Genomic DNA, 27,058 nt, shown 5'->3' with positions numbered 1-27,058 from the left:
AGTTGGACTATAAAGAAAGCTGAGTGCCGAAGAATTGATGCCTTTGAACTGTGGTGTTGGAGAAGACTCTTGAGAGTCTCTTGGACTGCAAGGAGATCAACCAGTCCATCCTAAAGAGATCAATCCTGGGTGTTCATTGGAAGGACTGATGTTGGAGCTGAAACTCCAATACTCTGGCCACCTGATGCAAAGAGCTGACTCATTTGAAAAGACCCTGATGCTGGGAAAAATTGAGGGCAGGAGGAGAAGGTGACAAAAGAGGATGAGATGGTTGGATGGCATCACCGACTCAATGGACATGAGTTTGGGTAAACTCCGGGAGTTTGTGATGGACAGGGAGGCCTGGCGTGCTGCAGTTCATTGGGTTGCAAAGAGTCGGACACGACTGAGCAACTGAACTGAACTGAGGAGACTTCAACTTTGTTGTCCAACCAGTCTATTGAAGTTATTATTTTGGCTATCATTAATTTCAAAAAATCTTCTTTTTTGGGTTTTTCAAGACTGCATTGAGGGGACTTCCCTGGTGGCCCAGTGGTTAAGAATCTGCCTGCAACGCAGGGGACACAGGTTCAATCCCGGGTCAGGGAACTCATCCCACATACCTCAGAGCAACTAAGCCCATGTGCCACAAATACTGAGCCCTCATGCCACAACTAAAGAGTCCATGTACTGCAGTGAAAGATCCCTCGTGATGCAACTAAGACCGATGCAGCCAAATATATAAACAAATTTTTTAAAAACCACATTGAATAATCTCCTCTTCCTGTTTAATGAAAGCAACATCTTATCTCTGAGGTAAGACAAAATTTCTTCAACATTTTCTGTAGTCTTCTGTTCCTACTTGGTTTCTTTTTTGATTCTTTTTGTCTTTTTAATAACAGAGGCTTCCCTGGAATAGCTAATGATCCTTCACTGACATTTCATATATATAAGTGAAGAAATTAAAAGCTCCATGCAAGTGAGGCCTTGTCAACTTGTTGGATCTCCCAGTAGAGTGAATGGGTAAAAACTCTCAACTATCAATATCTATGGATCTTGTCTCTTGAGATGATCAGGTTCCTCAGAGAGGAACTTCTGATTTCCTGCTGAGAGGGTGGTGGTCTGGACACAGTAATTAGTCTGTCTACTAGCACTTGGGACTCTGACTGAAGAAAAGCCATGAGGGGACTCATTTCAATACACTGATTTCTACTTAGCCCCTCTCCCTTTTGAGTACAACACCTCACCCTGCCTGCCGCTGTACCTCGTGCCCAGGAGTTGAGAGATGGTTAAGTTTAGTCTCTCTTCAGATAAACTTTGATCTTTCAGTGCAGGAGAGGAGCAGTGGCCTGGCACATGGAGTATGGGAGGGGATTTGAGACCCTAACTGCTCGTTATTACATTTTTAACCAATCCTCCAATTTTCAGCTTCAGTCCACAACCCAGACTTTCAAAGTTCATGATGCCGCCAACTTCTCAGCCTTTATAGAAACTATTTTGGCACGAGCAGGCTTACTTTTTTTTTATTAGACATGGGTATAGCACAACACAGAAGCTGAAACCCAAGTCACCCAATCATCTACTCATTTTCCATCATCCACCAATTTGTTGACATGGCTCATCTGCTACTCATCTGTTGTCTCTCTCTCATTCTATTTGTCCTTGTAGGTTTATAAGTTTTCTTTTTCTTTTAATAAAAACTCACTTTAAGGATGGTTAGCATAAAAAAATGAATAAGGAAGGATGTAGAGAAACTGGAATCCTTGTATACTGATGGTGAGAAAATAGAATGATACAGCTGCTATGGAAAATAGTATAGTGGTTCCCTCCAAAATTAAAAATAGAACTACCATATGACTGAGCAATTTCACTTCTGGATATAAACCTAAAAGAACTGAAAGAAGGGACATGAACAGACATTTGCACACCCATGTTCACAGCAGTACTATTTGTATAATATCCAAGAGGTAGAAGCACCCCAGCGTCCATCAACAGATGCATGGATAAACAAAGAATGGTATATACAAACAATGAAATATTATTCAGCCTTAAAAAGGAAGGAAATTATGATACATGTTACAACATGAATGAACCTAAAGGACATTAAGCCAGTCACAAAAGGACAAACAGTGTATGATTCCACTTAGATAAGGACCTGTTGTTCAGTTGTTAAGTCATGTCTGACTCTTTGTGACCCCATGGACTGCAGTATGCCAGGCTTCCCTGTCGCTCACTATCTCCCAGAGTTTGCTCAAACTCATGTCCATTGAGTCAGTGATACCATCCAACCATCTCATCCTGTCACCTCCTTCTCCTCCTGCCCTCAGTCTTTTCCAGCACCAGGATCTTTTCTAATGAGTTGGCTAATTGCATCAGATGGACAAATATTGGAGCTTCAGCTTCAGCATTAGTCCTTCCAGTGAATATTGAGAGTTGATTTCCTTTAGGATTGACTGGTTTGATCTCCTTGCTCTCCAAGAAATTCTCAAGAATCTTCTCCAGTACTATAATTCGAAAGCATCAGTTCTTCAGCATTCAACCTTCTTCATGGTCCAACCCTCCCATAGATGAAGATCTAGAATAATCAATTTCATGGAGACAGAAAATGGAATGCTTGTTGCCAGGGGTGGGAGGAGGAGGGAAATGGGGAGTTAGTGTTTAATGGGTACAAAGTTTCAGTTGTATAAAATGGAAAAAGTTTGGGAAATGGGTGGTGGAGTTTAATTACACAACAATGTGAATATACTTAATACCACTGAACCGTATGTATACTTAAACATGGATAAAACAGTCAATTTTACGCCATGTATATTTTACAGCAATAAACAAAAATCAATGAGCCAAATATATGTGGATCTATTTTTGAACTCTGTTTTGTTTCAATGAGCTGTGTGTTTATCCCTCTGCCAAATACTACATTGCCTTTAGTACAATAGCTCTATGTTAGGTATTAAAACAAGAAATAAAAGTTTGAAAACACATAAATCAGACCAAAGTCACTCCTCTATTTTAAAAATTTCCAACAATTTCTCATTTCACTAAGAATAAAGCCCAATTACCATGGCTCCCAAGGCCCTGGGTGTCCTGGCCCCTGCCTCTTTCTCTCTGCTCCATCCTTGCTCACTGTACCCTTGCCACACAAGCCTTTTCTCTATGCCAGGAAATAAGATGCAGACAACAGGCACTACATCTTGGAGTGGCTCCCAGCATGCAAGATGACAGGGCACACATAGTCAAGGCCCCAGAAGGGGTGTGGACTGAGGATTGGAGTACAGGGAGGATGCGGGGAGCCCCATGGTGGTGCTGCTGCGGTGAGCTGAGCAGGATTCTAGGGACCACCTCCCAATACAGCATCAGCCCCCAGGGAGCTGAGGTGGGTGGCTGAGAGAGCTGGGTGTATAAGAACCAGCCACTCAAGTTTGACTGGACAGCAGATGGTTCCTGGTAACTCTGCTGACCTCGTGGCAGCCCCTCAGGGTCCCCACCCTGGGATGGGCTCAAGGAGGGGTGAACAGAGATGGACTGCAGGCCAGGGCAGTAGGAGCACAGCCTGGCAGGAGCCTTGGGGCTCCTTACCCTCCTCCCATTTCCCTCCACAAACACCCTAGCGTCACCCGGGGAGTGCTCCTCAGCCACTTCTCCCTGATTCATTACTCCTGCCAACTGAGTTGCACGCAGTGCAGCTCTTGCACAAGATATTGTTCAGGAATTTTAAGGCAGGGCCCCAGGGGGCACAGGAAAGAGAGCAGAAACAAATGCCAGGACCCTCCTAGAAGGTCCCATTGTGAGCAAGCCTGTGCATGCCGTGCTTGTCTGGGTGTCTGTTGGTGGCATGCTGGGGGCAGGGAATGCCAATGGGGTTTGAGTCCTAGTTCAAAACACATTTAAAGCAGATTTAGACTTCCCAGCCCAAGCCATTGAAATTTCTTTTCTGAAGAGGCATCTGGAAAAACGGAGGGAAAAGTTGCCCAGTTATTTAGTAAAAACAAAACTCAAACTTTCCTTCCCCCCTCCTGCCAATGTCCCTTTCAACTATGTGATCCTCAGGGATCCATGGAGGCTGGGCCCCAGCTGAGTTGGCACCAAGCATGTTCGTCCCCAGAGGAGGCGAGCCCCACACACAGCATCACTGGCTAGATGCTAGGGTACCTCCGCAGCCCCCAAAGTTGTGTGCTTGACATCAGCAGACCAACCCCTGGCTGGTTGAGAGAGATTCAAAATCAGTCCATTTCCCAGACTGCTACAAGAGAAGCTTGTGGGCTTCCTGTGTTTGAAGCTTTGTAGCCCAAAGGGCTCTTCTCCCCATATCCTAGAATATCCTCAGTGAAAGGAGGAGGGTAAACAGACAGTCTACAAAAAGCCTGGGCATCTGCTTTCCTTTCTAATCACAGAGAATTGTAAGAAACTCAATAGATGCCACTATTGTAGACGGAGTCAAGGAGCCTGTAGGCAGGGCTTGGCTGCGGCCTCACTGTAGGTAACTGCTCAGACCACCCAGCTCAGAGCATTCCAGGTGCAACTCACACAGCTGCTAAACAGGAGTGGATGTGCTGACAGGCACAGGGGTCACCCTAATAAGTAAGGTATTTAAGGAATTAGGCAAGTTGGCTATAGACACCTCCAGGCTTGAGGAATGGGGAAGAGGTAAGAATGGGTTTGCCAGTCCCTTGGGGAGTGTCAGGAAGGGTGCCTGAGGGGTGCCTTCAGGAAAGTAGGCTGCTGAAAAAGATGGCCTGGCTCATACTTTGCGTTGCAAAAAGGATCAGCTTCACTTTGGATACTAGAAGGGTCTGTAAACTTACTGTGCCCTTAAGAGCCCACTTTAGCCTGGAGAAGCTTAACTGTTTCTAGTACCACTCAGGGCTCCCACCCCCACCCCACACCTTGGCCTCCGAAGCACCTATTTCTAAACACACCTTCTCAGGGAGCTCCTGGCCTCTGGAAATTCTGGTAACTCTTTCTGCCTCTCACCTACACCTTCCCATGGTGTTTCACCGACACTGGAGCCCACCTGAGCAGGACAGGGAATTCCTGCCCCATAACCCAAGGGGAGGCAAGCCAGTCTGCAACCCAGAAGGAAGGGGCATGCCTGGGGCTCAGAGCCCACTGCTCCCAGTGGCAGGATGCAAGCATGAGAGCAGTGTTTATTCCCAAGCCACCTTCTGTCCAGAGCCTCTCAGCTGGGTCCAGGGATGGGGCCAGGGTTCCATTTCCAAGGCTGGTGTTTTTCCCTTCCTTTTGCTGGACAGGGAGAAGTGGAAAATCCCAGCACTGCCTTGGCCTTCAGCTTCTCTGGAGCTGATTTTGCTGCCCCTGGCAAGGTCTGCCCCCAGAGTAGACATGCAAACCATGATTGCAGGCCATGGCAGAGTCCTCAGTTCCAACTGTCCAGTTACAACACCAGACCCGTGTGACCTTCCCAGGCCTTCTCTAAGGCAAAGACCCCTGACACCACTCAGGGCTCAGACCACTGATGCTCCCACACCTACTCCACACCTTGGCCTCAGAACACCTACTTCTAAACACACCTGTAGACTGCAGGCTGGGGACAGCGCTACACCTCTAAAGAGGTGGCATTTATTTTAGAAGTAGAAAAAAAAGGGAATTCCCTGGTGGTCCAGTGGTTAGGAATCCACACAAACACTGCTGAGGGGGCAGGTTCAATTCCTGGTCAGGGAATTAATATCCTGCAAGCCACGAAGTGCGCCCAAAAAAGAAAAATTAGAAAAGATGAAGAAAATATCCTCCAGCCAGTGTTAAATGCCAATATAACCAATTCTCAGTTATCTCCCAGCTGCAAAGTTCCATTTCTGTCTGTCTATAGAATGTGCCATGCATCAGATTTATCCTAATTTTTTTCCTTTTTAAAAATGCTCACTGACTATTTCCCTGGTGGTCCAGTGACTACGACTCTATGCTCCCAGTGCAGGGGGCCCAGATTCCATCCCTGGTCAGGGAACTAGACCCCTGCAACTAAAGATTCCGCATGCCACAACTAAGAATCAGGGCAGCCAAATAAATAAAAATATTTTTAAAATGCTCACATACACCATTAGGTGAACAAGAACATTAGAGGTGTGCAGCTAGTGGGACCAAGCAAGGAGCGATTCCGAAACACCCTCCCCCCACCTCCTCCAAGACCACTCACTCCCCCTCTAGAGTCTCCCCAATTATCCAGGCCCCTCTCATCTCTCTTACCTCCCAGCTTTCAACCCTTACACTATTCTGTAAAGTGACCACATTTTTAAAACCAACAGACATTTATCTGTTTAACATCAGGCCTGTTCCAGAAAATCTGGGGCAAACTAATCACCATGACATCACCTTTCATATTTCTTTCTGCCCTACAGCAAGCACAGTGACCATACTTTCCATATAAAATCAGGACATATTATCTGACAGGAGATTCATGGGCAGCCTCCAGGTGCAAGGAGGAGCTGGTGTTATAAATTCTCAACTTCAAAATCCTGGAACTCCAAGGATATTTGGATGACTTAACTGGAAAAAATGAGAATATTCTGAATCAGAATAGCTCAGAACAATCTGAGAAGAGAGCACCTATGCCATTAACACAGGTTACGCTTCTGTTTATTCCAGGCACATTCGGCAGAACTCCCTGACAGACTGTCAGCTATCTGAGAGGGGGAGCCTAGACACCATGCCTGTTATGAAGTTCTCTCCATGTCCAGCAGGACTACTAAATCCACTACAGAGTAGAGGGTAGATTGATGTCTCTCCTCTCCCGTCTTTATGTCCTACACAGCTGTAATTTCAGAAACACTTTTCTTACTGTCCCAAACTAGGTCATGCTCTCAGAGCACCCCATGTTCTTCCTTCAGTGGGTCTCATCACAGTTCATATTTCTTCTGTATGCAGTTACTCTCACCTGTCTCATAGCTGTTTGTGGAAAGAACTACAGAGATCTGGCTCATCAGTGACTCACCAACTTCTTGGCACGTAGTAGGTGATCAACCAGTATGTATAAATTAATGACCTGGTCTCTCTGGTAAGTCCCAGGACTTCATATTTCTCCTTTACATCAACATTTTTATCAATTACTTGAGAGAAGACTGCAAAGCTGCTCGTGAGAACTAAAGGTGGCATCAATACTGGGGGCATAACATGTAGGCTAACAGAATCAACATCCTAAGAGAACAAAAGTCCAAATAAACAGATAGTTAGCAGACAACAAGTACTGTGAAGGTTCTAAATCCTCAACTAGACAAAATCAAGAGTGGCAGGGGCAGCTCCTGTGTAAAAGGAGCTGGGCAAGAGTCCCTTAAACTTTATTTAACCTTAAGCTGTATTAACAGAGCATGGTGTATGAACAAGGAGAGGGCAACACCATGCTGCCTGACTGCTACTGACAGGATGCTCTCAGATATAGGCACTACAGGTTAACGGGACACCGATAAAGGGGCTTATGATCTAGTGACATGATGACCATGCCTACTGCCCCGCAGGCAACTTTCTGGTGCTCAACAGATGTTTACTGAAGGAACATAAAGGCTAGTTGATGGAAATAGGTATACTTAGCCTGGAATGAAGCACACCACAAGGAGGACATAACTGATTCAAATATATGAACAGCTCTCGTATAAAAGAATCTGTGTGCTGCATAGCTCCAGAACGGGGTGTAAAAGTCCAAAATCTAGGCAGATTTAGGCTGATACAAGGAAGGGCAACAATGCCTGAACAATGAAAGGCGCCAAGTGTAACATGATAGATCTCCATCCCCAGAGATCGTCACAAGGAGGCTGGAGGACCATCTGGCTGGAATGTTGTCAAGAGAAACCTCATACCCTCTAAGACGCCTTCCACCCCAAACCTTAGTCTTCTAAGAACTTAACAGAGCTAAATGCATAAAGTTGAGAGAACTTGGAAAGAAAGATTCTGTTTATGTATAAATTACCTTTGTGCTATGAATATAGAGCTTGGAATGATCTGTTCCTTGAAGGATTTAATGAACTCACCCACAAAACTATGTGGATTCAGCATGTTTTCAGGAGCTATCTCCTCACCCTTCTAATTTCTTCCACTAAACATTTCATGCTTTCAATTTCCCTTTTAGTCAATTTCGGTAGTTTCTATCTTCTTCAAAAATGTATCTTCTTCAAGATTTCCAAATGGGGACCTCCCTGGTGGTCCTGTGAATAGGAATCCACCTGCCAACGTAGGGACATGGGTTCGATCCCTGGTCTTGGTGGATTTCACATGCTGTGAAGCTACTAGGCCCATGTATCACGACTACTGAGCCTGTGCTCTTGAGCTCGAGAGCCACAATGACCAAGCCTACGGCAATGACATATGCCGCCCACCACTGCTCACTGCAACTAGAGAAAGCCTGCACTGCAATGAAGACCCAGCACAACCAAAAATAAATAAACTAATTTTTTTAAAAACAATTGGTTCTTAAAAACAAAAAAAACAGATTTCCAAAAATATTGTCAGAGTTGAACATGAATATCTCATTTCTGTCAACTCCAGATCTGTGGTTAGAATCTCATTTCTAAATTTTATTTATATTTTCTGATCTTCTTTGATTGATCTGGTTGGATTTGCTATTTCTTATTTCCAAGACTAGTCCTTAAATATATTCATTAATATAATTTTTCTACTTTATAATGAACTCATTTCTTTTATATAAATAAAAGAAATCGTTTTCTTTGGTTTGTCCTTTATTTTATTTTGTGAGTTGAATGCTTGTTCATTCATATTTAATATTTTTTGTTCAATAATAAAAAATTAAAGACTATATTTCTGATATTGGTTTTAGCTGGTTATAAACTACTCAAAAAGCAAGATTATTTTCACATCTAGTAGCTATTACTAGTTAGAAAACGTTCACACACTCACACTTCATCTAGGAATAGACTTAAGATATGCAAACTTTCAAATTTTCTAAGCAACATATGACAAGTCTTGACTAAATAAAGAAAAATAGTCTGTCATTAGATTAAAAATAATCAGTGAAATTATATTATTAAATATGGAATGTTAAAAAGCTGTCATAATTAAAACCATTTTGGTTCTGATACAAAAATATACATACTGATTAATAAAACAGTCCAGAAAATCCAAAAATGATCTCCATACATGTGACTTCAGTACATGATAAAAGTGCCTTAAAATGCATGAGAAAAGAATGAATTATTAAGTAGATATGTATAATTTTTTAAAAAATCACATCTAAGGTCCCTACTTCATACTAAACAGAGAAACATTCATTTTGATTAAAATTTTAAAGGTAAAAAAGGCCAGAAGAAATGCATATTATAAGCTTAGAGATTTCAAGTATGATAGCAACAGCAGAAACTATAAAGACATTTAGGCACTTATATTTAAAATTTTTGTACAAAAGTACAATTATGACCAAAATTAAAAGGTAAACAAAAAATATTTGAGTTATATGTAGAACACACAGGTGGAAGCTCTTAATATATATTGAAATTTTTATATTACTAAATAAAATGAGTACATAAAAAAGTAAACGGTATGGATAAGAAGTTCATGAGACAGCCAAACAAAAAAAAGTTTAAACGTGATCAAGCAGAGAAGAAAACTATTTATCTTCCTTCCATTTACAGAAAGAAAGCAGCCCAGTAAGAATCAAAGAAGGACATGGGGAAAAAATTTGCCTGATGTGTGTAGTCTCGTGGTTGGAAGATCAACAGTTTCTAGAGAGCTAGAATCCAGAAAAGCTTCTTACATGGAGTAAAGGAAGGATTGCCTCCATGAAAGTTCAGACTAATCCAACAGCATTTATCAACAATTTTGTACGAATATTGTTCTTCATCAACCAGAAACATAGAATTGCACACTGCAGGACTTCAGAAATAACTCACCTGCTGAATCTTGAGAGTGACGAAGCTGAAGATTCTACTGAGGTGTCTGAACTGCTGGGACCATTTAAGTGTCCCAAAGACCTAGAAATGGCGATGCCTAAAAGTCAAGATGACTGGTCCAGGGAAGACATTGTGCAGTTACTGGAATGTATGGAGAAAAACATTCCATCCAATGACAGGCACACATTCAAAATGACCCAGTCAGTGATGGACTGGGGTAAAGTAGCTTTTAAAGATTTTTCTGGGGAAATGTGCAAACTCAAATGGTTAGAGATTTCCTATAACTTGAGAAAGTTCCGTACACTGAAAGAATTAGTCCTGGAAGCTAAGGAAAATGTTAACAATTCCAAAAGCAGACAACACAAGAAACATCCTGATTTACCCAAGAAGCCCTTGACAGCTTATCTCCGCTTTTTTAAAGAGATGAGACCTCAGTACCTCCAAAAACACCCCAAGATGAGCAACCAGGAGCTGACTAAGGTTCTGTCTGAGGAATACAGGAAGCTGCCAGAACAGCTCAAGCTGAAATACAGTCAAGATTTCCAGAAAGAGAAACAGAAGTTTCAGGAGAAAATGGCTGTATTCAGAGAACAGCACCCTGACCTAGTCCAGAACTCCAAGAAACCTGATGTCCCCAAAGGAAGTCAAAGCAAAGTGCCAAAGAAGTTTCAGGAAAAGTGCAAAAAGGGAAGTCTCCCCCAGAAAAGAGTTTACCCATGAAGTGGAAATTCCACGGAGAGCCCAAGAAGCCCCTGATGAATGCCTATCACAAGTTCCACCAGGATCTCTGGTAGAGCAGGGAGCTGAAAGTGGTGCCCTCGAGGGAGCGCATGGTGGAGATCAGTAGACGCTGGCAGCGGGTCCCCCAGGACCAGAAGGAGCTTTATAAGAAGCAGGCAGAGGAACTGCAGACCCAGTACAAGGTGGACCTTGATCTCTGGCTCAGGACTCTGTCTCCTGAAGAATATGCTGCTTACAGAGTGGCAGCCTGTGCTAAGAGTAAGAACATGAGCCTGATGGGGGGCCCAAACCCCAAGATGAGAAGGATGGGTCTGCAGTCTCCATCATCAGGGAATCTGCAAGGAAGGCTTAGAGAGGACCCGGGGCTTCAGGCTGCAGAGTTAGCATCATCAGACACGATTGGAGAACATTCTCCTGCCTCAGGGAGATCAGAAGAAAATGAGGAAGATGCAGAGGAGGATGCCACTAACTCCTCAGACCAGTGCAGAGAAGATGAAGACTGCGAATTTGAAAGCAGTGGAGATGAAGATGAAGATTGTGATGCTGAGAGCACTGTCTCTAAGGGGACTCCTCTGACTCAGACTCCAAAACTAATTTTTTATCCCTTAAATGGTGGAACAGAGGACTTTCCAGCAAAACTCTAGGGAATCTATGTCAAAGGGAGTGGAGTCTCCTCCTTGCCAGTTTCCCTCCCTCTTTTCATTCCTTCCTTCTTTCTTCCTTTCCTTTCCCTTCCTCCCCCATATAAAGTAGGATAGGTTGGGAAGAAGAGAACTTGAGAAGTATTCACTGCATCAGGTCCATATACATGAGACGAGGGGACACTGCTGGGAGAATAACGGTAAACATGAATTAGCGTTGCTCCAACCTCCAATACCAATCATCCTTCCTCCTGAGAACCAGGATATATTTGAAAATCTGTTTAAGGTAGGTGCTCCTGATGCTAGGCAGGGAAAGAGCATGAAGCAGCAACAGCAGTGCATCTAGACTGTCTCCACACTGCGCTCGAAGAGATCCTGCCAATCCAGCAAACCCACCGACCCGTTACCCAAGGAGCACATGTGCCCACTTATCAACATGAAGACTGTGATGCACTCCATGCAAGCCAGCTACCGAAAGAAGGTGCAGAAGCACACAGACTTGTCCTCATGTGGCTGGAGAAGTTTAAAATGCTCGATTGCAGCCCATCCTGTCCTCCTTCCAAATAATCCTGCGTGAGTACACCAGCATGTGCAGGCTGGGCAGAGGATACAGGCCACTGGGCTGCAGGAGATCTTTCAGGTCTGTTGGCTGCGCCGGCAGCGCAACCCCCACCTTCCCACCCTCCTAGCCACACAGCTCAGCTGCCTACCCTGATGGGCCTGGCCTATGTCTCTGCCAACAGCATAGACAGTGCTGAAGCCCAGTTCACCACAGCTTTGAGGCTCACCAATAACTGGGAGCTGTGAGCCTTCATCGTCACCAACCTGGTGAGCGGGTATATAAAGGAAGGAAACAGACACGCAGAGGGAACTGAACAGTTCGCTGGAGAGGGTCAGTCCAGACCACAGCCTCGCTGTCAGCTCCTACTGCCTCTGAGTGTGTGGCTTTTTTACCTGTATGTGCTCTTCTCCTTCTTCCAGAGCCGATACAAGGAGGTCAGACACGCTCTACGTCATGTTTATCTCTCTATGTTTAAGCCTTTCTTTGCTTCTAGGGCATTTTGTATGTAGAGCAGTTTAAATAAGAACCTTAACATTTAACATCTGTCTTGATATTGAAGTGCTTATAGTGACAAAAAAAAGTGATCAAGCAAATATGAAATCAAATGTGATACTATTCATTATTAAAGTTTGCTAATTTAATAGGTAAAGTGATAACCAGTGCTTATAAGAGGATGGAAAAATTAAAATTTAAAAATTAAATTCCTAAACATTGCTGATGTGAGAGTAACAGTTTAAACTTCATTTTTCTTACCTACAAAGTTATCATAGTAATGATGATCTTAACAATCTGGAAATAGCTATCAAAGACTTTAAAAGATTCAATAAGTCTAATATCCGCCTATGGAATTATCAAAGATGTCCATGAAGATGGATGTAGTGTTAGTCATTCAGTCGTGTTCAACTCTTTGCAACCCCATGGACTGTAGCATGCCAGGCTCCTCTGTCCATGGGATTCTCCAGGCAAGAATATAGGAGTGGGTAGCCATTCCCTTCTCCAGGGGATCTTCCCAGCCCCGGGATTGAACCTGGGTCTCCTGCATTGCAGGTAAATTTTTTACCATCTGAGTCACCAGAGAAGCCTGTCTATAGGAAGGAAATGGTAAAGCTTTGAAATGTTCATTTTTTCATGTAAAAAATCAATTTTGGATGCCAGATCAATTTAGAGGAAGAAAAGGGTACTGATAGGATGCTAAAACCAAGATGAAAACAACAAAAACTTTTCCTTGCTTATTGAAACAGAGAAGCCAAAATTGAAAACATACTTTTTGTCATATCTGTTCTTTAGACCAGACTATCCCTTCATGGAACACTGAAGAATACAGATAGTTCTATTTTTGAATGGGACTTCCCAGGTGGTGCTTGTGGTAAAGAATCAGCCTGCCAATGTAGGAGATGCAAGAGATGTGGGTTTGATCCCTGGGTAGGGAAGATCCCCTAGAGGAGGAAATGGTACCCCACTTCAGTATTTTTGCCTGGAAAATTATATGGGCAGAAGAGCCTGGTGGGCAACAGTCCATGGAGCCGCAGAGAGTTGGACATGACTGAGCACACACACACGCATCATTTTTGAATGTGTATTCTCTTGCTCTAAGTTATTTTTACAAGAAAAATTTAATTGAACAATCATGAGCCGAGAGCAAAATAAATCTATTTCAAGAATTGTTCTAAAACATAAAAAATTAATTAAAATTAAATAATTATGGTACAATAGGATGAAATACTATACAGTTATTAAAAATTATCATCTTGAGGCACATGAGAAAACATCAATTAAATATTAATTTACATAAAAAGGCAACTTATAAAACTACAATTATTTAATATGTATAATATGGTGTTTAATACATTCTTCCTGTTATAAAAGAGGAAAAATTTAAAGGAAATATACAAGAGGGTAAACAGCTTCTATCTCCAGTGGTGGGATTGTTTTCTTTTCTATACTTTTTTGTATTTCCAAATTTTTTTTTTTTACACTGAATGTCTGTTACTTTCTTGACTAACATGAAAAATATTTAAAAACCTAACTTACTGAAGTTTGAATTATGCAGATTTTCTAGGAAGCTATTTTTTGGCAAATAAATAAAAAAAAGAGAATGGTTGTGACTAGAAGTCCACTCAGATGACTGAGGGGATGGCATGCCATACTTGTCTGTAAGAAAATCCAGCTGAAATCGGCATGGCTGGTGACCAGCTAGAAAAAGACCAAATGGACTGCGGCTATAGCAAAGCTGGCAGCATTCTTCATGGAAGGTCCTGCGCAGCAGAGGAGGAGAGGCTTCTGAATAGGAGCTTTGAACAGTGTCCTCACTCCCTAGCTGGTGTCCAGCAGGACTGCTGAAGGGACTTCAAAGGACTATGTAGTCCATCCATCACTCGCCCAGGAGGCAGTGCACACCCCCACACCCCTGCCCAGAGAATCTCACATTGGTTAACTCATCCTGCAAAGATGCATGTCAGTGGTTAACTCCAAGCCCTGAGTGAGATAGCAACTGGTAGTCCTGGCCAACTCCTCTCTCAGACTTAACTGGTTTCAACCTTTGAGCTGGAGTCTGGACCTGGGTAGAGCCACCGCCGTCCCCAGCTGAGGCTGCCAGGGCCTTGGCAGAATCCTGGGGCTGAGCTCTGTCCATGGAGCGAGATAGCTCTGGGCATGGAAAAGCGAGGGGAGGCTGGGCGCCAGCCTCCTCTCCAGCTGTTTTCAATAAGGCTCCACTTCTGAGGTTGCTGGCAGACCTCTGGAAAGGTCTGAACCAACCTCACATAATGTTTTCCATCAAACCCACAATTAAGTAATATTCTCTTAACTCATGAACTGCACATGAAACCTTTTTCCTGTCACTTCTCAGCTCCTCTCCTAAGCAACCTACAAGTAGGTCATGCTGGGGTGACAGCACTTTTGCAGGGTCAGCAGAGACCACGGTCCAGGCTTCCCGAGGCCATTGCTATGCCTGTTCCTGCTACACAGGGATGGAAGGGTTGGACATTCGGCCTCACGATGTACACACAACACTACACACATCATTTCATTTAATCCTCCCAGTGGCCCTGGAAGGTCAGCACTGCTATGCTAAATTTACAGGTAATAAAAATGAAGTTCAAAGAAGATAAGTCATTTGCACAAGGTCCCCAGACTCATGATTTTTCCACTACAGCTTTTCAAGGAGGTCAAACAGGATTGTGGGCAAGAAAATTTCAGATATCACAAAGCTATTCCAAGACCATCTAGTCTTTTGGCAAGATATTTCATTAGTACCCCCCTACTCCCAGGGTATTCTTGAGAGCACAGTTAAGCACCAGAGACCTATTTTGTAACTGAATAAATTAGTGACTCCTAGAATGCACGCCAGGCCTCCCTGTCCATTACCAACTCCTGGAGTTTACTCAAACTCATGTCCATTGAGTCAGTGATGCCATCCAACCATCTCATCCTCTGTCGTTCCCTTCTCCTGTCTTCAACCTTTCCCAGCATCAGGGTCTTTTCCAATGAGTCAGTTCTTCACATCAGGTGGCCAAAGTATTGGCACTTCAGCTTCAACATCAGTCCTTCTAATGAACACCCAGGACTGATCTCCTTTAGGATGGACTGGTTGGATCTCCTTGCAGTCCAAGGGACTCTCAAGAGTCTTCTCCAACACCACAGTTCAAAAACATCAATTCTTCGGCGCTCAGCTTTCTTTGTAGTCCAATTCTCACATCCACACATGACTACTGGCATGCTGCAGTCCATGGGGTCTCAAAGAGGTGGACACGACTGAGCGACTGAACTGAACTGAACTGAACTGAGAATGATCTAGGATGGATCCCACTTTCTCCATGAGGTCTTCTGAGTGCTTCTTGCCAATAGCTTTTATCACATATTTTGTAGTATTTTATACTCTGACCAAAGGGCATTAGGTCTCATTTACTGAGGAGGGTTTGTTCATTCACTCGCTTGACAAAGGCCCATAAAGCACCCTTCCCTGGTACTGTGCCAGACATTTGTAAGAGATACATGCATGATTATGAACTAGTCTGGTCTCAGGGAGAACTTCCTCTCAGAGAGGAGATGGAGAAGACAGATTCAACACAGGAAACCTTAGAAAGCAAGTGCACATACACACATTTCACCACCCTAATCATGCTGCATCAGTGCTTAGAGAACAAGAACTGAGTCTTCAGTGCTTTCTGCTCCGAGGAGCTACCCCAGTTTCTGGTGTACACTTGTGTTAGAGTCAGCATAGATGACCCAGCCCCTATCTTGGGAAGCCCCCTTTCTTCTAGGGGAGACAGTATCCACCTCTAAGTCTCCCCCTCTTGGATCCAATGAAGACAAATATACTCTGAATAAGGATATGATTCAAAATGAAAGATTGAAATTAGTAAATATGTAGTCCAGAAGAAAAGTGTTGTGTGGAGAAGAGAAAAAGAAAAAGAAAAGCAAGGAGACGTTCAAGGCCTGACCCTGTGTGGTTGGTGGAATCTCCCAGCCTGAAACTATGAGATCTAATCCATCCCTTTCTGTCTGACACCAGGAAAAGGAAGCCAGTGCCAGGAGGTTAACGCAGAGGCAGATGCAGACTGGGGCCCTGAGAAGGATCCTGGCTCAGAGGGCAATTTGGCAGATACAGAAAGGAATCAGGCTGTGAGCTGAGGCAGCAAGAAGCTGGTGGAGACAAATTGACAAACTGAGTTTGCATCTCCGAGACGAAGGAGCTATGTCAAGCCAAACAGTCTTTTGGAAAGCACTTGAGCTTAAAAATGCCCAAAGCCCTTGTCCTCATAATCCCTCTACTGCAAACTAATCAACTCCAAAAATAAAATATTAGCTATTGAATTGAAACCTTCATGTATAAAGATGTTCACCAGAATTTAATTTATAAAAGGGAATACTGGAAACCACCTAGATAATTACCAATGGATTCAGTAAATTGTAACATATCAAATGTAATGGAATATTGACCATTATATCCACAGAGTGATTTTAAAAATGATATGTTGCGGGGGAGGCAGGATGCAAAACAGTATAAACGATTTATAGATTGTCTTAGGACAGTATAAATGATTTTTAGAGTGGTGCTTTGGACAGATGAGTAATCCTGATCATATTACTGGTATAATGTACACCATTTTATTAGGGAACTACTATGTATTGATATCAACTCTCCCAACAATAATGCTGTGAAGCAGGAATTATTTCCAGCTCCCTATGGAGCTTAGAGAATCAACTTCCTGGCTGCAAATCTGTGCCCTTTCTACTCCTCCCACTTCCCTATGGCCCGAAGGTTCCCTACCCTATATTTTATGACCATTTAAGCTCTGGCACGGCCACGTTTACAAGCACTGGGCTGACCATTGCTCGTTGAAGAAGGCAAGATGAACTAGGCCTCCCAGAGGCACTTACCCACACTCTGCCACAGCTGGTGTCCCATCTCCTTACCCATATCCCTCTAAGCCCTGAAACTTTGGAGAGATCATACCTGACTAGTGGGCACTGGGAGGTTCAAGAAGCATCACCAAATGTAGCAGAGAGAGCTAAGGACCACAGGGAGATGGGGTGAGGAGCAACTAGGGTGGGGACTGAGCTGGTTTAGGAGCAAGGAAGAACAGATGGCTGGGTGACCTGAGTTCTGGGGAGGAAGGGATTATAGACCAGAGAACAACAACAGAGCCAGGATCCTCCACAATTTGGCCCAATAGCACCTCTTCAGCTCAGTTCAGTTCAGTCGCTCAGACGTGTCTGACTCTTTGCGACCCCATGGACTGCAGCACACCAGGCCTCCTTGTCCATCACCAACTCCCAGAGTTCACCCAAACTCATGTCCATTGAGTGGGTGATGCCATCCAACCATCTCTGTCGTCCCCTTCTCCTCCTGCCCCCAATCCTTCCCAGCATCAAGGTCTTTTCCAATGAGTCAGCTCTTTGCATCAGGTGGCCAGAGTATTGGAGTTTTAGCTTCAACATTAGTCCTTCCAATGAACACCCAGGACTGATCTTCTTTAGGATGGACTGGTTGGATCTCCTTGCAGTCCAAGGGACTCTCAAGAGTCCTCTCCAACACCACAGTTCAAAAGCATCAATTTTTTGGCGCTCAGCTTTCTTTATAGTCCAACTCTCACATCCATACATGACAACTGGAAAAACCATAGCCTTGACTAGACGGACCTTTGTTGGCAAAGTGATGTCTCTGCTTTTTAAATATGCTGTCAAGGTTGGTCATAACTTTCCTTCCAAGGAGCAAGCATCTTTTAATTTCATGGCTGCAGTCACCATCTGCAGTGATTTTGGAGCCCAGAAAAATAAAGTCAGCCACTGTTTCCATTGTTTCCCCATCTATCTGCCATGAAGTGATGGGACCGGATGCCATGATCTTAGTTTTCTGAACGTCGAGCTTTAAGCCAACTTTTTCACTCTCCACTTTCATCAAGAGGCTCTTTAGTTCTTCTTCACTTTCTGCCATAAGGGTGGTGTCATCTGCATATCTGAGGTTATTGATATTTCTCCCGGCAATCTTGATTCCAGCTTGTGCTTCCTCCAGCTGGGCATTTCTCATGATGTACTCTGCATAGACGTTAAATAAGCAGGGTGACAATATACAGCCTTGATGTACTCCTTTTCCTATTTGGAACCAGTCTGTTGTTCCACGTCCAGTTCTAACTGTTGCTTCCTGACCTGCATACAGGTTTCTTAAGAGACAGGTCAGGTGGTCTGGTATTCCCATCTCTTTCAGAATTTTCCACAGTTTCTTGTGATCCACACAGTCAAAGACTTTGGCATAGTCAATAAAGCAGAAATAGATATTTTTCTGGAACTCCCTTGATTTTCCAATGATCCAGTGGATGATGGCAATTTGATCTCTGGTTCCTCTGCCTTTCTAAATCCAGCTTGAACATCTGGAAGTTCACGGTTCACATACTGTTGAAGTCTGGCTTGGAGAATTTTGAGCATTACTTTGCTAGCGTGTGAGGTGAGTGCAATTGTGTGGTAGTTTGAACATTCTTTGGCATTGCTTTTCTTTGGGATTGGAATTAAAACTGACTTTTTCCAGTCCTGTGGTCACTGCTGAGTTTTCCATATTTGCTGGCATACTGAGTGCAGCACTTTCACAGCTTTATCTTTTAGGACTTTAAATAGCTCAACTGGAACTCCATCACCTCCACTAGCTTTGTTCGTAGTGATGCTTCCTAAGGCCCACTTGACTTCCCATTCCAGGATGTCTGGCTCTAGGTGAGTGATCACACCATCGTGATTATCTGGGTCATGAAGATCTTTTTTGTACAGTTCTTCTGTGTATTCTTGCCACCTCTTCTTAATTATCTTCTGCTTATATTAGGTCCCTACCATTTCTGTCCTTTATTGAGCCCATCTTTGCATGAAAAGTTCCCTTGGTATCTCTAATTTTCTTGAAGAGATCTCTAGTCTTTCCCATTCTGTTGTTTTCCTCTATTTCTTTGCACTGATCACTGAGGAAAGCTTTCTTATCTCTCCTTGCTATTCTTTGGAACTCTGCATTCAAAGGGTAAATCTTTCCTTTTCTCCTTTGCTTTTCACTTCTCTTTTCACAGCTATATTTTATATTTTATAGCATCTCTTACTGCCTTTAAAATTTAGAAAGTTCTCCTTATTTATGCACAGGAAATGTACACATATTCCCAAGGACATAGCATAAGAGAGCTCCTACCAGTTATGTCCTGTGATTACACCTCCTGAGCAAATAAGTTTATTTTTGAAGGACAAATGAGTCTCGTACCATCATGAGTTTAGGAAGCTTACCAGTTCAGTTCAGTTCAGTTGCTCAGTCGTATCCGACTCTTCATGACCCCATGGACTGCAGCACACCAGGCCTCCCTGTCCGTCACCAACTCCCAGAGTTTATTCAAACTCATGTCCGTTGAGTCAGTGATGCCATCCAACCATCTCATCCTCTGTCGTCCCCTTCTCCTCCTGCTTTCAATCCTTCCCAGCATCAGGGTCTTTTCAAATGAGTCAGTTCTTCGCACTGGGTGGCCAAAGTACTGGAGTTTCAGCTTCAGCATCAGTCCTTCCAATGAATATCCAGGAATGATTTCCTTTAGGTTGGACTGGTTGGATAGGATGCTTATAGTCACATGTGAAGCCCATCCTGATCAACTCTACAAGGCTGTACACCACTCATTTCTGTATGTTTATCTTACCCAGGGTCCATTATTCCCTCCCCACACTTTTCCTTTGCTCTTTTCTGATCTCTCACCTCCATCCTAGTAGAGGATTAGAGGTATTATAAAATTTAACTTATATGGCAGCAATATCACCCCTAAAGGGGTGAAAATTGGTTTGGAGAGAAATCATACTCTTTTTATGTATAAAGCACTATATACACACAGTTCATAAAGAGAGAGAGTATATCCTTGAGAACCACTAATGTCTATGAGTCAGCCCTGTGCTCGAGCAATAAAGTGAATACCTTCCCTTGACCCAAGATTGTCAGACACATCATTCCCAGAAGTAAATGACATGGCAGATGCAAGTCCAGTCCCCTGCTGTCTCATGGCCTCAGCCACACCCATGAGCACTGCCACCCTTGTGCAGCTGAAACCTGAAGCTGTAACCTTTGCTTCCATCTCTTGAGACCAATAATCTCGGGTCAGTGGCTTGGAGAAGAACCTGTGTATAGGGATGGTGTACTCAGATGAGGATTCCATGGTCTCACCTCATTGGGGCTGGGATGGGAATTTCCAAGCATTCTGGTGGGTTCTGATGGACCCCACTTTGAGAAACACTATACTACACAAGGTCTCCACCAATGACTTAGGCACCTAGGTGACCAGATCTTACCCCAAACTCCAAAAAGTCATGCTCTGGCTGTTAAAAATGAAAGGGTTGGGGTGGGTTGGTGACTGACTTGACTTTTACAAGAGCTGTGCCCCAGGTAAGTCATTAATCAGGCACCAGCATTCTTACCTGTGTGTGAGGAACCCACCGGTTCTAGGTCATTATGTGCCCCACTTTCAGAAACCAAGGTCTCCCCTCTCCTCTCTGGACTAAACTGTGGCAAGTGTCCCCATCCTCTGGCCCCACAGAGTATGGCATTTACTGGGGTAGTGTCTGCCTCCGAGCAGCCTGGCTGTGGGGGCCGCAGCCCTGGGAACCAGCCTCCATGGCCTCAACTTCCCCTCACTGCTCACCAAGGAGGTGAGGCCAGTGTGACAGGCTGTGGAAAGTATGTCCAGGTGCCTGGCTCCCTCAGCCTCACGCCTTTAAAGTCGGGATCCAGGTTTGATTTGCTTTTCCTTGCTTTTCTGGTTCCAACTCTTCCAGGCTCATTTTTCACTCCCCTGTCAGGCTTCCCAGAGCTGGGGGGCTGGCCGAGCCAAGTCCTTCACACTCCACAGACAACCCTTCCCACAGCCCCATCCACACTCCAGTGCTCAACAGGCCCCTACCCTGCTCCCACCGCCTCAGCCTGCCCTGAAGCTTGAGGGAGTTTTCTGAGGGGAACAGACCTGCGTCTCTTAGAGGAGTAGCTCAGGGTCCAGGGTGTCACCCATGAGAGAACATGACGGCCTGTTTCTTATTCTCATATCGCTCGGCCAGCCCTGTCAGGACACATCTATTCACCATCACTGTGCCCCCAACCACTCTCATTTCAGATGCTCCTGAGCAGAGGTGGGGGATGGGGCTGGTGTGTGCGGACTGGGTGTGGAGAGGCTGATTCACAGCCTCAGCTGATTGAAAGTATGAATCTCCTGAATGGAGAGACAGTCTCCTGGCCCTCTCTGACATCATTTTATCCCCAGTGCACCAAACAGCCTGCACAAAGCTACTGTTCACTGAACTGAATTCACCTGTAAACAACCCACTCAGGTCAGCCTTCCCGAGTGTCACCTTCATGTAGCAGTTGGGGTCAGCTGGTGGGCACACTGATAAAGCCACTAGGTCTCTACTCCAAAATCTTGTTAAAATTTTATGTCATGGAATGTTAGAGCAGGAAGAGGCTTCAGAGTCATCAGTCCAAGCTCTTTATTTATAGATGAGGAAAAGAAAGCCCAGAGGTCAGGGCAAATTAGAGACAAAGACCCAGGCATACAACCACCAGCCCAGCTCCCAACCTGACTTGTGGATCCCAAATACTCCAGTTCTCAGAGGCTGATATAGCTCTCCTTAAACACTTCCCATTCTGAGCAACTAAAACCGTACCTGGCTCATGGTAAAGTGCTCAATTAACATTAGTAAAATGAATCAAATCCAACACTCAAAATCTACCTTATGTAAAAGCAGAACATTACTTTAGTGACACAAGAGATTAAAACTTAGAAAATTCACAGACTGAACAAATACTCTCTCCTTATTGGGCACTTACCAGGAGCTGGGACTGAGGTGTGTTTTTAATGAATTAGACATGGGAAATAGGGAACACATGGTACAATATATAAATCATAGAATTTCAGATTGCAAAGGGCCTTAAGTGAAAGTGAAGTAGCTCAGTCGTGTCCGACTCTTCCTGACCCCATTGCCTGCAGCCTACCAGGCTCCTCCGTCCATGGGATTTTCCAGGCAAGAGTACTGGAGAGGGTTGCCATTGCCTTCTCCAAGAGACATCTAAATTATTTTGTTATAAGAAGAAATCTGATGGGGAGGGAGGTGGTAGGGGGGTTCAGAATGGGGAACACATGTAAACCCATGGCTGATTCAGGTCAATGTATGGCAAAAACTACTACAATATTGTAAAGTAATTAGCCCCCAACTAAAATAAATAAATTTATTAAAATAAATAAATAAATAAACAACAACAAAAAAAAAACAAAAGAAGAAATCTGAGAGTCAGGGAGGTTTGGTGGTTTGTTGAAAGTTTTAAGGCAGCTTCATAGGAACCAGAACCCTAGTCCAGTGTTCTTTCTACCACATACTATGTTTTCATCCCATCGAATTCTAAACTGTAGAGTGCAGAATAAAACCTTTCTAAAATGTGGCAATAGAAAAGAATACAATGGACTGCAAGGCTTCAGAGAAAAGTTTAATTCTCCATTACCAAAATTGATAATCCATCAGTTGCAAGATTACTGATGATGTTGATTACATTTTTTTTTTCTGTGTAGCCTCAAGATCCAGAGCACAGAGGAAACTTGACTCAGGTTGGCCAACTTTTAAGAAAGTTCCAACTTAATTGTTAACTTCATTTAACGTTGGAAGGAAGTTTCATATTATTAGGAATGTGAACACCTTCGGGTTCTACAGAAATTGCGTCTATGTGAAAAAATAAACCAGGCCTTCCCACGTAGATCCCTACTGATGAACGCCAAACTGGCGCTGCACACCTGTCCCTCCAGCCACCATGAGCAAACAGAGAGTAAGAAAAGCCTAATCTGGTGTCTCCATTTCTTAGTGCTCATTTTGCCACACAATTTTATTTCCGTTTCCAGGCAAACATTCAACTAATCGGAAACATGTTAAAATAACAGAAACCCAAAGGCCTTATTAGTAGAGACAGATGTCCCTAGATAGCACTCAAATCCTCTTCCTTGAGAGGTAAACTGTCACCACAAAATTAAAAAACACAGACACTTAGAGAACTTACAACAACAACAAATTCCGTTTACATGGTTCCAAATCCTCTTTTAATTTTAGGTAGTGAACACATATATGCTTTAATGTGGCAGTGATCAGACTGCTCAGAGTCCTCACTCTGCTTCTCTTTCCACTTTTTGTTATTCACACACATTTCCATTTATGGGCATAGCTCCCCACATGATGTGTCTGTTTAACTACCTCCTTTTGAGCACAAACCGCTTCCTGTTTTATCATATTTGCTTCAAACATCTTCGTACAAACTACTTCTTTCCTTCTTCAAGAGTTAACTTATAGTGTCAAAAGCAGAATTCTTGACAAAGCACATCAATATTTTATTGCACCTGTAACATTCTGTCAATCTGGGCCCCAGAAAGGCTAAACCAACAATAGGTGCTGCTCCTAGCATGGTTTCCTGTTTCCTCAGTTCCCAGCACCGGGCTCTCGGCATTAATATGTTGCTATTAAATAGTTTTTCAGGTACATAAATTTTTTTCAAGTATTTTAATTTCCAGTGTTCTAGTTACAGGCAGTGTTGGGTATTCTGATGCAGTGCTATATATTTTTCCACATACATTTTTATGTTCCTTCCAATGCAAACCGTGTATTCATCTTTGACCATTTATCAATTAGAATCTGGACATTGAATTCAGGTAGCACTCCAGTACTCTCGCCTGGAAAATCCCATGGACGGAGGAGCCTGGTAGGCTACAGTCCAGGGGGTCGCTAAGAGTCGGACACTACTGAGCAACTTCACTTTCACTTTTCGCTTTCATGCACTGGAGACGGAAATGGCAACCCACTCCAGTATTCTTGCCTGGAGAATCCCAGGGACGGCGGAGCCTGGTGGGCTGCCATCTATGGGGTCGCACAGAGTCAGACACGACTGAAGCGACTTAGCAGCAGCAGCAGCAGTAGCAGCACGTCTCTTTACAGGCAATTTTATTGTGCCTTTTAGAAATCACAGAAGTAATTCCCACCTACTATTTAAAAAATTCAAGCTATAAAAACATGCATAAAGTAAAAGGTAAAAGTTGAAGGTACAAAATGATGAAAGGTTTCTTTCCCTCTCAATCTTTGTCCTCCTTGCAATGGTATCACTTACCAAATATAACCATTGAAATAATCTTTCCAGTCTTCTTATCATTAAACTCTGTAATGCTAGATAATCTACTCTGGGTCTATTTCTTGATCTAAGAATTTAGAAAGCACTTAGTGGATGCCTACAATAAATGATGAGAAATTTCACTGACTTATACTGCCTCCCTCTCACCAATCATTTTTTGATTTTTAGGTCTTCTATCATACATTTATGGCAAGATCACAAATTCAAATGCCTAGAGAGTCTGGGCAGGATACCCATGTATAGAAGGTGGGTGGGGACAAGAAATGTCATGAGGCTCTTCCTACTCATCTGTAGCTTTTCCACTATTAACATGAACGTGGTTAGGGAAACAGCAAAGTCATAACTGGCAACAGATGCTTGCCCATGTTGGGAGATGACTGGGAGTGGGCGGTGGGGGGAGACTATACCAACCTGGCAAAGATGAGCTTAGATGTAGGGATAGTGTCCACTGACCAAGTGTTGCCACGTGGAAGTGCTGCCTGATATTTTTTGAGAAAAGCCATTCAGAAATGAATTGTATGTGTAAGTTTTCCATTTGTAAATCTTCGCTCAAATTTTTTTGAGAATACTGCTGACCAAATGTAAAAGGTCTGTGTGCCAAATATGGCCAATGGGCTGACGATTTTTTACCTCTATCATTATGGTTTTAAGTCATACGCCCAGGTCTCTGTTATTTGATCCATCTGCTTTAGATGGCATCTCACTTCCCACCATGTAAGATGAGGACTGTAGTGCCCTTGTAGTTTTCTCTTCCCCTCCTTCTCTTCTCAACCTTACCATTCACCATTCCTTTACTTATGGCTTGCCAAAGCTTACAGAGTTTACTTTCTGTTCTGTAACTATAATTAACACTTTTGAGCTTGTCTAAAGGTTGACTTTTCAAAAAGAACAATTTCTTGATAGCAATATTACATTGTACAAATATTTTCTTCAAACATCTGGTGGCCATGAATTAACTCTTCACAATCTATGATTGATGAACTAGTTTCCAAATGTAGGCTTTCCATCCTTTGGGTGTAGTCTTATCTCCCTCAGTGAGGGGCTTGACTGCAAGCTCCATGTCCCTGAGTGGGGTATGTCTACTGGTGGGCTTCACTTGGAGTGTCTGGGCATGGAGTAACTGGACAGCAACTGGACATCCAACACATTTTACCTGGTGGCAAAGCACAAAGACTTTCTGATACTGATTAATATCCACACCAAGAGCTTTGGTTTTCTCCATAGAGATATTAAACAAACATCCCTTAGTCACCCTGATATCTGCCCTACAGTTCATTCTTAGTTTCCAAATCCTTTCATCTCAAATATGTGGCTCTCATATGTTACAGCATGGACACCCCTCATCCACTAATTCCCCTCTCCTGTTCTCCATGCAACTCTAAATTGACTCTTTTTAACCCATTCTGTTCACTTCAGTGGCATATTTGGAGGGAGGAGAAGTTAATAAATCTGTTCAGTCTGACATTTTGAATCAGAGTAGCCACCAACTGCTGACAATTGTAGTTTCAGCATGACCTGCCCTGTCATTTCCATTCTGCTGCTTTTTCTCTGAATACTTCAGGAACTCTGTGACACTAGGCAACCCGCCTTCTTGTCATGAGAATTCCTGAACCACTTGGAACAGATGGCCACCGAAATTTTGGGAGCATGTTCAGCTTGTTGGAACACCAAGATTACCATTCTTCAAAGAAAATGGAAGACAAAGATTCATTCATCAAGGGATTATATTTTTCTTTGAATGAATTTTATATCCTAAGAAAATTCTCAAGAACTTAATGTCTACTTTCTACTGTGAATGGAACAGCTGTTGTCAATATATCTTCTAGCTGTGGATCTCTGGTTACATGGAGACTGAATTAAACGCAAGAAAGGCCTTGATCAGCCCTCCCTGATAGAGCTTTCTGTGATGATAGAAATGTTTAATAATCTGTGCTGCCCAACACAGTAGCTATTATCCACATTTGGATATTGAGCACTGAAAATGTGGCTAGCAAGGATGAGGAGCTGAATTTTTTATTTTAATTAATCTTAACCTAAATTTAAGCAGTCACATGTGGCTATCCTACTGGACAATGCAGCTCTAGACCTCAAACAACTCATTTGCAATGAGGAAGCAAAAGACAATAAACAATAACTAATAAAGCTGCACATTAATTAAAAAAAAATGAGTCACATAAGTATTATAGGAATTCAGAGGGGGAAGCAATTAAGGGCTAAAAAGCTAAGAATTAGCTCAGATTTACCTATGGTGTAGATCTATGTGCTAATGTCTAAAAAGAAATGCCAAGAGATGTTAAGCAAAAAGAGCAAGTTGCAGATCAGTGCATGTACATGGGTCCATTTGTATATGCAAAATCATATGTAGATTTATGCTTATATTTGCATGGAATATTTCTGGAAAGATACCCAAATTGTTAATGGTTTGTACCTCTGGAATTAAGGGTCAAGGCAAGGAACATTTTTACTTTTGCTGGAATGCTTGTTTTAAAAATAGTTTAACATTTAAATAATTATTTTCTTTATAATAAAATTATAGGCACAGAGATGATTAATGAATAATACATTTTAAAAAGGCCAAAGTGGTCAACTCTTTCCTGTGGTTATTACTCATGAAAGATTTTATGTGATTATTGGGAATTTT

The 27,058-nt window shown here is 43.1% G+C and overlaps 2 protein-coding genes across 7 annotated transcripts in view; one reads left to right on the top strand and one right to left on the bottom strand.

Moving 5' to 3' along the window:
- The window catches only part of MYLK (myosin light chain kinase), a 233,919-nt gene that overhangs the window by 156,485 nt on the left and 50,376 nt on the right, over nucleotides 1-27,058 (bottom strand). The gene's annotated exons all lie outside the window — the stretch shown is intronic.
- LOC145538348 (upstream-binding factor 1-like protein 1) lies at nucleotides 9,900-11,209 on the top strand. The gene is given in 2 exon segments (XM_081570293.1): nucleotides 9,900-10,536; nucleotides 10,539-11,209. Coding segments are annotated over 2 exon segments (1,296 nt in total). The 5' UTR covers nucleotides 9,900-9,911.

Source organism: Giraffa tippelskirchi, chromosome 2 (assembly GCF_054371585.1).
Source record: "Giraffa tippelskirchi isolate mGirTip1 chromosome 2, T2T-mGirTip1v1.2.pri, whole genome shotgun sequence".
Classification (NCBI taxonomy): Eukaryota; Metazoa; Chordata; class Mammalia; order Artiodactyla; family Giraffidae; genus Giraffa; species Giraffa tippelskirchi.
This window is presented reverse-complemented; position numbering and strand designations above follow the sequence as displayed.